Source organism: Vanacampus margaritifer, chromosome 5 (assembly GCF_051991255.1).
Source record: "Vanacampus margaritifer isolate UIUO_Vmar chromosome 5, RoL_Vmar_1.0, whole genome shotgun sequence".
Lineage (NCBI taxonomy): Eukaryota > Metazoa > Chordata > Actinopteri > Syngnathiformes > Syngnathidae > Vanacampus > Vanacampus margaritifer.
Window position 1 is genome coordinate 6,865,001 of NC_135436.1, and position 11,908 is coordinate 6,876,908.

General features: G+C 41.1%; 1 protein-coding gene across 5 annotated transcripts in view; it reads right to left on the reverse strand.

Annotated features, from left to right (window-relative positions):
• The window catches only part of nlrx1 (NLR family member X1), a 31,347-nt gene extending 26,145 nt beyond the window's left edge, over positions 1-5,202 (reverse strand). The window contains exons 1-5 of one of the 5 annotated variants that reach the window (XM_077566001.1): positions 4,939-5,202; positions 4,419-4,482; positions 3,044-3,156; positions 1,894-2,284; positions 139-370 (exon numbers count right to left, since the gene is read on the reverse strand). In XM_077566001.1, coding sequence (XP_077422127.1) covers positions 139-370; positions 1,894-2,284; positions 3,044-3,156; positions 4,419-4,438 — 756 coding nt within the window. In that variant the 5' untranslated portion in view covers positions 4,439-4,482; positions 4,939-5,202. The other 4 variants (XM_077566000.1, XM_077566002.1, XM_077566003.1 and 1 more) reach the window with 4 other exon arrangements.
• Positions 5,203-11,908: the final 6,706 nt, after the last annotated feature.

Here is an 11,908-nt window from a genome sequence, read left to right on the forward strand (position 1 = left end):
GTCATGTTTAGACTAGTGAGGTCACATACAGTATAACATATTATTTTCAAGAAATGTTTAAGATTGACTTCCACTTTGTTGAATAGAAACATAATTTTACAGAAGTTGAACATCCTATTTGCATCTTGTTTAATTTACCTCTGGGAGAAGGTACTTGCGGAGAAGGTTGACGACTACTGCACCAGCAGGCAGCGACTCATTTGGGTCACTGCAAAGCTCTGTGGATCCAATCCTGAAGTCAAGTTTCATCTTTTCCATCCCATTGAATAAGAAGAGAACATCTTTGGCCTGGTCGCCCTCCCCACTCAGTAGAGGGTTGTTTTTCAAGTGGAGGTACTTCCTAGTGACCAGGCCTCTCAAAGACGCATTCCTGGTCAAAATAAAGCACAAGGAACAAAATCAAGACAGTTGAATTGCTTGGCACAGCCACTTCCGCTGAACATTGCAGGTTTAATTCCCAATTCACTTGTGTTGACATACGGCAAGATACGCACGCTGAATTTGCAGCAACTGATGATTCCATGCAGCAATATCCTTCCTTACCTAAATCGAAAAATTCTTCTGAAACGGAATTGTTTCTCAAACCTCTTTGTGGGTAAAACTCCTCAACTTTTTTTTTGTTAGGCTTTTCAAATGTTTAATGACTCCTGTCTTTGTTTAACTGACACTTGTGCCTTTTTTTGTAACCATTTGCCCATGGTAAGTACTGTTTACCACAAAATACTTGTGTGTGTGTGCGTTTTTTTTTTTAGGCTGAATTGACTGTAAATATTCCTTCAGGCCCATCAGCCGGGCACGCTTTTGTTTCATTTCTTGCAGTGTCATCTTGGCAAAGGAATTGTAATTACTGTACTATATTACTAGGAGTGTCAGGCGATTAAAATGTATAATCACAATTAATCGCATGACTTCAATAGTTAACTCACGTTTAATCGCAAATTTTATATCTGTTCTGAATGTACAATAAAATATTTTTCATACTCTTGTTAACATAAAAGTGGAAAAAATGTTAAACTAATAGAAATATGGCTGCATCTTTTAGTCATTGATACAGTAATTTCATAAAATGTTGTTAAAATTAAAAAGATGTACTGTACTGTAAAAAACAAGTGTGATATTGATTTGTGTTGGTCATTTTTCAGCCACTAGATGGCATAATTGCATTTGTAAGACTTTGGTGACAGCTCAGTGCATTTTTCTCTTCATATTAAGAGCTATTTCATTTTTAACATGAAGCAACTTGTGAAATTCTGCTCATTTTTAAAATGGTAAAATACAACTTGACCCCAGTCTCCACAAATATATGCAATATTATTACATTTATTACTATTAAATTTTGACGTGGATGTGTCTGCTGCATTGCAACTGGAATTCCCCCAGTTCAGGCTTTCCAAGTAAGGAGCGGTCATTAATCACACACTAACTCAAAATTAACACACTAATTTTGACACCCCTATCTGTTACAATACCAACATATTATGTATCGCTTATCCTGCTCCAGGGTAACAGAAGAGCCACAGCAAATTCCTAGTTTATGGAGAGTGAAAGGTGGGGTACATATTTTACTCCACTGATGGTGCTCTTGGTTTAAAGATAAAGTCTGGTGCAATAGAAAGTGATTACATTTTCACTGCATCTTTTAACCAAGAGCGGCATCTAGAGGAGTAAAAAAATATCACAAGTGCTTCATGAAGCTTCATTTTCCCATCACTATAGACTGGTCACCGTTTATTCAATCACAGGGTTTACACATAGAGAGGGACTAGCTTTTATGTTAACATCCATGGACAACTTGACAACTAGATTCCTCTAAGAACTTAACTTACAGGACATGCGTTTGGACTTGTACCCAGAGATGAGCACATTTAATCGTATCATACAAAAAAGTCTTACTTAGTTAGCTCGCCAAGATCCTCACACGAAAAGGGAATCAGCAGTTTGAAGTCAGTCAGCGTGGTCCCAGCACACCAATCCAGCACCAGCTTTCGGACAACCGTGCTTTTACCTGTTCCGACTGCTCCGTACAGCAGAACATTAAGTCCTCTCTCCTCACGCTGGTCTTTATTCATTTCAAAAAGCTGCTCTACAGTCACGGAAGTGCCTGAGGAATCCTGGATTTTCAGAGGGGAGCTGAGGAGTCCTGCTCTTTCCTCCGGCTTCCTCTCTAGAATCAGTGGATCCACATGCATTGTCTCTGGGCTAAAGTAGCCTCCAAACTGCTTCTCCTCCTGGGGAAGATGGCTGAACCATAGGAACAGCTTCCTCTTGTGGATCTCAGTCACATCTAGAAAAAGTGACGGAGGCAGTTTAAAAAACATTTCGTTTGTTTAAAGAATCTCCCAGTTTCCAGTCTCATCTGAAAAATTATTTTGGCTGAGAGACAGAGAGATAAGCATACAAACGATGACTTAAATTGAAGCAATGGCCAAATCGGGTACAACATGAACAGCGCTCCCAATAAAGGCACACATAAACAAATCGAAGACAGTATAAAATAATTTAAATAAAATCGATTTTGGGGAAATTTAAAATCGATTCTGAATCGTTCTAAATGAGAATCGCGATTCTTATGAGAATCGATTTTTTGGCACACCCCTAGTAAACATGTTCAAATACATCTGAGTGTGAAAACTGAACATTAGTCTGTTAAAAGGTTAATTATTTAACACAACTTCTGTATTGGACCACAATAAAATGTGCTTGTGTAATAAAACAGAGTCTAATAGGGGGTACAGGTACACGGTATAGTGTACTGTATATTCCCCTCCAAAAGTATTTGAACAGTGATACCAATGGCTTGATTTTTGCTGGAGACCGAAACATTTGAATTTGAATACGAGGCAAGAGGTCAACAGTTCAACTTCAGCATTTCTATGAATTTACATCTGGAGCCGACATAACTTACAACATGGCGTCCTTTTCAAAGCTTCAACCTTTGCCTCATCGGTACAAAAAAAATTCTTGCAGAATTATTTACATGTCTGTCAATACTTTTGGATGGCGCAAAAGAAAAGACAGATTTTCATCAGAATGAGCTGTTCACCTGGTTCTACTGTAGTGGAGCAGACCTTCCTGCAGTACAATCCAGCACCTGGGTAGAGACAAACATCCACTCTCCTCTTCCACTTCCAAAATACGAAAACATGACTCAACTGTCTGAGAAAAACACAGCCTGATCATTCTGGTCAGTTCATCAGGAAATCATTGTTCATACACTTTATAGGACGCTCCATTCCCACAACCAAAAAGGTGACTTTCCTTGCGTGACAACAGCCTGTTGTTGACAGTAAGTCTGATTCGGTATGATTGTGCTTCACATCAGGCATGTGCACAGAGAGACACTTAGTGGTGTAACATTGATGAGAAATATTCCCTTTGCCTGGAGCACACTTTTTTCTTCACACAGTTGTATTCGTCAATATGGAGGAGAAAAAAGAAGATCACTTGCCCCCATAAATGTCCGTGCATGTGCCTACTTCACACAATGTTTAAAAGCAGAAAACAGCTGCCAATGTCCTGCTTGCAGATTCAAACCGGTATATTAACATACCCGAGGCACTGACTGTTGGATTTAAGAGAGCATACCAAATTATCACCTTTCATTTGAACTAATGCTTCTTCAAGGCTGTGTTTTAAGAACATATGCTGTTTCCCCCCCCTATAATCATGAGAACACTCATTGATATAATGCACACCATCGCCCTTCACAGGCCATCAAATGCCAGCATTTCAACTAATTTATCAGACCCATTCATACACATGCACTTAAAACATCCCCTTCAAGACAAGCTATCACATTGTTTACACGCTTGCGGATCTCGTAAAGTCAGACAGGTCTGTACACTTAAATACATTTATTAAAAGATTATGGGTTGGACTTGTGCATGATTCACGGTAGGAGTGAACGTGTGCATTTGTGACATTCAGATGGCATTTTATTGACTTATTTATGTATGTATGTATGTATGTATTTATTTTTAGCAAAGCATCAGTGATTACTACAGAACTAGAAATAGAACTCAAGCTGTACACACATCTGAGTCCAGCTGTTCAGTACAAAATGGTGAAAGGGACAATAAGGTCTCCCACACTAACTGTATTATAAAATGCAATACATACTGTAAATATGTCACAGTTAAGGGCGAGTACATACACACGTTGTTTTTCGTTTTAAGATGTGACTTCTTCAGGTCACTTCTTCGTGCACCTTTATCAAGCAAAATCGAAGGGTGAGTAATTCTATTTGATTTTTGTTTACTGTTATTTATATGAAATTTAGCACCTGCCTACCAATTCCGAAGCGTCCTAACTTTCCCGAATCCACGTATTGTCAGTGTTTCATTTGTCAGTGAAGAGAAGAAGCTCTGCAGTGATGAGCAAAATAACACAACACAAAGTTGTACATCATTGAAACTTACCGCTGTAGCGAGGAGCTCATCCTGGTCTGCTATAATGCCAGCGGAAACTTTATGCGGGTTTTAGCTGGATGGAAACATTACAGTACAAGGCACCGCGATGTTAAACAACGAAATGATTTGATCCCGAATAAATATATAGTAGACTGGTAGGTTTCGAAAACATAACTAAACACCACGTTTACCCGCAGTCATTGCTCCCGTTATAACGACAGATCTTCACACCTCCCAACCCACACCTAACAAACGCTGAAACTGCAGTTGCATTAAGATCACTAACATGTAAATTACCTTCTTATCGACAGTGTTCACATTGAAAGCTGTCACTAGTAAGTATGAAACAGAGGAAGCGACAGCTCGTATATGTTATATGGATACCAATGTATTACCGTACCTCTTTATTGTTTGCAGCAGAGTAGTATGCCTTAGCAGTCGGTAATCAAATGTCGTTCATTTAAAGGTTTTTGCCTGGGTCCAGTCTCGAGAGAACTAATATGTGATTGATTAAGCGTCATTTGCTTACCTATAAGGAAGTGCCTCCAGTCTGCGTCCGCAATATCTGCTTCAAAATAAACCGCATGAACCGCAACACTAAAGAAAACGTTACGAAAAACTACGTTTTTTTTAAGTCGGTTATGTGCAGTAACATTACTGTACGTCTACTTTTATAACGGCCAATTTTTAATAACAGCTTATATGGCATTGAGAGTTATTTTGAAGGAAGAAACTTCATACTTTCGGTTGGTGAAGCTAACCTCTTCTTTTTACGGAGTCAAGCCAGTCGCTCTTCTTTTCAAGTTCACCCGTACTCTTCACCCTTTTCTAGGATTTACGGTAGTGTGCGCGAAGCTGAAAGGCCAAGGCTTTGGAAGCCGCGAGGCCGCCCTATTACCACTCCCAAGAAACCTTTCACGGCATACGAGATTGGAGAACATTTGAGACAGTACTTAATAGAAATAGTGAGATTTGTGATGTTTTAAATTTGTTAAACATAAACAAGAGGACTTAAAACATTTTACAACTTGCCTTAAATACATGTATAAATTAAATGCTTAATGATGTTTACAGGAGGAAACTTGTAAATCAACAAAAGATGCCTCTGTATTGGGGTCTAAGGAACTGAGCGATGAAAGAAAAAGGGGGTCTTCAAAGCAGCACATATCGTCCACTTGTTAAAAACGTCTCGAGTGATACGAGTGGTAAAATGGCCGCCCTGTGGCTTCAATGGCTTGCACGGGCTATCACCTATCCAGTTAAATCAGTTGCCGTGAAAGGACGCTGGTGCGAAGAACGACATCTGGTTTTGAAAATAAAATACTACTTTTCAAAATAAAATGTTATTGACGAGCAGTTTTTAAAGATTTTTCATCAATATTATTTGATTAATGTTGACAGTTTAAACAATGTTTCAGTATAATACAGCACCAATTCACGTTTCATTGGGTATGCACTCTTGTGGGGTAAATAGGTTCCATGACCTGGTTTTCAGATATAATTTTGGTATGTACAATATTAAGTTAATTGAAAATGAGGGGAAGGTTAAAATAAAAAAAAATAAAAAAAGAGGTGTATGTCAACCAGCTAACATGGAGCTATGATGTAGCACTGGTTTGCGATAAATAGGTCATACGACCTGGAAGCTATTGAGCAAACATCTTATTATTTACAGATTTTTTTTTTTAAAGGTATTGAGGTAATCTGAAGAAATTTCACCCCAAACTCGCCGCTGCAAAAATCCCTGGTAAAACTGACGTTCCTCTTCCATTGAGACGGGCATGGAGTTTGTGAAGTGTGTACAGCTTCTGCTCCATCTACTGATGTGTTTAAGGTACACAGAATATGTCGAAATTTGTAACTCTCACTCAGAATTTTAATAAAATCTTCCTGAAGACTCTAACTTGTAGCATGCACTCAATGATAGCTGAATCGAAATATACTTCAAAACACAAGTGGAAATTGCTACATGATCTTTGTTTTTCTTTTAACTAAGAGCTCGTTTTGGGGGGTTTGCGGTCAGAGTAAGGTCCTAATAAGAAACAGGTAGAAGTGTGTTCATAAATTAGGGGGACAATTAAGAACTAAAAAAAGAAGAAGAACAACCACAACAATCACAGCGTTTTGTCAAAAACAAACAATGTAGCTGGCTGAGATTCGGCAGTTACAGTAATTGTTGGGTACAGTCCCAATAATAAAATATTAACATTTACATCTGCAGAAAAATAATAAAACGCATTTGCTCTTACCTGAATCAAGCGAAATGTAAAGTAAGAAATTTTTATGCTACTTGCACTATAGGAAAATCCTAGTTTTGTTATTTAAAGCGTACATTTCATGTATATTTTACATAATCGTTTTTATTTATGTAAATGTGTTGTTCATAAATGATTCTTCATACACAAATGTCAAAAGTTTTTATGGTGATTGGCAATGGCATTGCAAACAAACAACAGTTTCATTATGTGTGATTTATTGTTTAGCCATTATTTCAATACAATGGATACAAATATATAAAGTGATTATTGCTATTTTTTATTTTACTAAAATTTAAAAAATACTAATTTGTAAACTTGTACATGTACAATATAAGATTTGTATGAAAATGTATTTATCTGAAACTTCAGGCTTATAAGCCACTGTATTTAACAAACAGGTTGCAGTCTGTTTCATGTTTGAACAGCACTAAAATAAAATATTGAGGCTTAATGTTCCAATAATATAACATTCTTCCATGCTTAAAGTGTAAACACATTTTGTTGAATATTTCCATCAAAAAGTGATGTTTAAAAATAGATTCGCCGGCGTATTGAATCGATTAGAGAATTGTGCACTGTAATATCGCGATATATTGCGGAATCGACTTTGTTAAACACCCTCTAGTGGATAGTGCAGGCACGTTATCATGTGCCCCTTTTTTTTGCTTTGAGCACCTGCCCCTCTAAAGGTCACTTCACGCCCCTGGTGATGCGGCATAAATATTTGTTAGCTCCACGCAAGGAGGGTGGTTTAATTTTACTTGAAATGGCCACAGTGTATTTGACAAAACATTTGCGTGAAGCTCAATTATTTTGTAGATATAATTCTGAAACAGATGCGCTTCCTTGGGCGGAAGCTAAATAGGGCCTACTGTATATTTTGTAACTTCATATTTGTACGTCATGTCTCATTTATATTTCAGAGTAAAAAGACTAATCTGAAATCCTAATCCTTAGAAAATAGTCAGCACAGTGAGTGAAAGCTGAGGTTGACGTAATGTCCCTATGCAATACCATGAAGGCACGTAATTGACTACTTCTAAAAGTTACCATATCCTACGATAAATTTTGGAAGTAGTCAAGGGGGGTCGGTGGGGGTGGGGGTGGGGGTGTTTTGGTGCCCCCTGCTAGAAGAGACAGCAGGACCCTCACAACCACATACAAGTATAGACGATGCTGCTAGCACTACTGTGTGTGTGTGTGGGGGGGACAATTCAGGCAAAAAAATCAAATAAAAGAATGGCTATATGATCAAAATGGGTATCTATCTAGGCTGCACCTCCTGTCATAAAGTGAAGCAACTCGATATCCAAGCAATTAAAAAAAAAAGAGTCAATGTTTACGTTATCTTCAAAGTATATTGCATTTCAATGTGCACAATGTAAGAGTCATTTTGACTTTTTATTAATTTATGTTACTTATTTATATCCTTGAAGTTCTAATGTTATGTCCTAAAATTGAGGTTTTGCATTTACATGTGATGGGAATGAGGGAAAATCTTATTAGGAGATGGAACATGAGGTTACTGGTGTTTTTGTTAACTGTTATTTTGTTATGTTACACACGCGCGCGCACACACACACACGCACGCACGCACGCGCGCGCGCGCGCACACACACACACACACACACACACACACACACACACACGCACACGCACACAATCTGTCAGTCAGGGAGTTCCGGCAAGAAATTCTAACCACTTTCACCCTACAATATATAAAGAAGAGAAAAGTTTAAGTAGTAACAGAAACACAATACACACATTTTAACTTATATAACAGCCTTATGTTTCACTTTTCTCCACAACGAATAGGGCATGGTTGTTTTAACATTTTAGTTTTATGCTGGTCAATGCAGGAAATTGAATTTCGAATTGCTATTGCCACGTGTGACCGAAAAATGAAACTGCACACTCTCTTCTTCACGTACACACTATACGCATGACTTGAGACCTCACATCCTTAGACAGAGGGTGCCAATTTCAAACCCGAGTCCAGTCTGAAAAATATTGTTCAGAGGCTTGCAGGAGTACCCGTTTTGAACAGCAAAGCTGTTAATCTTCTAATTAAAGATGCTTGAGTCACAAATGGTCAAATAAAGGCTATTGCAAAGATATTTTGGGGCAATTTGCTCCACAGAGCAGTTTACTCGTGACTGCCACCTCTGGCCTAATGCATAACTGCAGCCTCTGTGTCAAGCTTATGCATAGTGTGAGTGCTGGTGTGTGTGCTCGAACAAACTCTTTGTTTTTTTTCCGTTTTTTTCTCAGTTTTCTTGGAGTCTGAGCTGGAGTTTGGGTAGTGCTGAAAGCTGGCCTCCTCTTGTTTTTTTTCAGTTTCCATCCCAACTGCTTGGTACGCTCGCACTCCATGTCTGAGGGGACGAGCATGACGTCACTCTCCACCCCAATAGACTGGAGTTCTCGCCCCGAGCACTCCATACTGAAGGAAAGATAACCTTTTTTTTCTTTCTTTTAAAAAAAATAAATAAATAAAAAAAAAAATCCTGGAGAGCTCAGTATTGTTCATTCGGTAATTTTACCGATTTGACATGTCATCATCATTGCTTTCTCTTTTTTTTTTTTATTATTATTATAAAAAAATATATATTTTGTATGTGGGTGAGTATGTGTATGTGCGTGTGTGTGTGCGTGTGAGTGTGTATTCATTAGTTCACCTAAAACCTATTAAAAAATCCCACACTGTTCACCTAAACCGAACACTTCCAGAGTCTTGAGTCCAGAGCCACGCACCCACGTTGATGACATCTTTTAGGTGGTAGATGTTACGGGCATCTATAATCGGCAGAGTGATAATAAAAGCCACTTCATAGTTTTCGGGTTTAACGTGTAGCACCGTGGCACTTCCTAAAGAAAACGCGAGGTGGGTTTGCATTGGGGTAGCTGAACTAGCTAAAGCTCTAGACAGGATCTCTTGGACCAATTGTAACGGTACCAAGTACGGGGGAATTTTTCCCATAGCGAGGTAGTCCACAGATGAACTAACTTCACACAGAATGTCATTCATAAGCATCATAACGCCTTGTACGTAGGCCGTGTCCTTTTGGATCACGGTTGCCAGCATTTTCACGGCTGATCTAGTTTGGTTCAACATAACACTATGTGTGTTAAGAACAAGGATCGTACCCTTCAGAGTCTTACCAAGTGTCTGTAAATTAAAAGCCTGCTGAACTAGCTTACTCCGGATATCTGGCAGCTCAGTTTGAAGCTCACTAACCTGTTTGCGCACGGTCTGCAAGTGAACGGCGTTAAAAGTAGAAATTCCTATACTAAATAGACTTCCAATTGACGCGGCAGCTAATAGTAGGCCTCCGAGAAACCGTTTTCCATGTCTCTGAGCCCCACTGAGGTCGGTTTGGGTAACTACAAATTTCTCGAGTTGTCGAAACATGTGGGTGATGTCTTCGGCGGCGTGGTAAGTAGTTTAAAGGCCAAACTGTTTGCCAGCCCAAGTGGTGTCACTATCGTTCTGGCCAGAGTGCTTCCTATACGTTGCCTGGGGGTAGAGGTAGACAAATATTCTTTGGGTATGAGTCCGGCAGTCGGTCAGGAGCAATCCTAGTTGCTCTCTCAAGGCAATTCCCGCGGCGGGTCCGAGTTTAACCATCCCGGATTGGCTCGCCACGGCGGCCATACACAACATCACGATCACGGTCAGCATCATCTCCTAGTAACAAACAAAGGCACGCAAATTAGCTTTGTTTGGCGTAGTGTTCACTAGGGGTATCACAGATTTGTCTTAGGTCCAGTGGGCCAGTACCACACTCGATCACCGAGGGGGGTGATCGCAGGGGCGATCACTTCGTCCTCGTTCACGACTTCGCAAGCATCTGGGATGGTCTGTCCGGACTTCATGTTTGGAAGACTGGGAACACACACAAGAGGTTCCGAGGTGGTGAGGGACCACAACACATTGTTGATGGTGTCTACCTGGACGGCAAGGCGAACAAGCAAATCTGCCCCCACAAAGAGGGAGTGGGGCGTGTCCGGGACAACCAGGAAGTAGTGGGTCAGTGAGTGCTGATTCCACTTAAGGCTTAAGGCGCCCACGGCCACTGCGGTAATTGTACGAGGAGGTTCCGTGTTCAGCGGAAAGCGACAAGGCTTGGAAGCGAAAGCAATGTTTGGGTTGTGATCTCGCAAGTGGTCAGCAAGACCTGCAGAAATGGCTGACTTGTCAGCCCACAGGGCGAGGACAGCGTCGACGACGGGCATGCCTTGTACCTGGACATCTCCAATGAGGCGCGGGATGTACATGGCACCAGACGGTGGCGGGTCAAGGTCACATAGGAAGGTATTGTGGCTTCTTAGCCGGTCCTTCAGAGGGGACGTGAGAGGTCCTGTCTTGGTGTGTGACGTGTCCCAGCTAGTTATGGGGGCGTCTGCTTCCCGAGTCACAGGGCAGAGCTGAGACCGGTCAGGGTCTGGGTGACATGTCGGCAGGGCCTGCCGCACCTGGGCCCAAATCTCGAGGTTCTGATAGTCGATGATGGGTTGGAAGCGGAACAACAGCTCTTGACCCATAAGAAGGGGAACCGATTCGATGGGTCCCACATAGACTGGAGGGATGAACTCCATGGGGCCAATGATCCAATGTACCATCGCAACAGACTCCAGTAGTGTGTTAGTAGCTGAAAAGGCGCTAATGTTGAGTGGGCACCGCTGTAGGCGGAATGGTCGGTCGTTAGCTCGTGACGCCACGCGGAGTTGTTCAAACATCGAGTTTGACATTACCGTGACGTCTGCAGCTGAATCTATGAGGGCTTCGTGGGTCACAACTTGCGCCAAGGTGACGCTCAGATAGAATTTACGAGCTGTCCCCCTGGTGCTGAGTTCCCCTAACAGCTGTTGGAACGGTCTCACTTCGTCGGTTGGTGGCGATTCACGCGGGTCGGCTGTAGTATTTGAGTCAACCTGAAGTACCAGTACTGTTGAGTCAGGAGGCGGTTTAGAAGGTAAGCAAGTTTCAGCTTCTGGAGGGCCCGCGCGTGGACTCCGCGGGTGGGTCACGTCAGGGGCCGTCCGGCCGTCGGTCAGTCATAAAGGTGGGTCTTTTAAGGAGGCTTTTGACAATTTCAAGAGAGCCTTTAATATGCTGAGCTGTGCTCGGTCTCGGAGTCGGCTTGGCGGTATCGAGACTCACGGCGGGAGTCGGTTGCTGTCGCGTATTCGGTTTTATCGCGCTTTGGATTGTAACGCGAATTAGGCTTACCTTTAGCA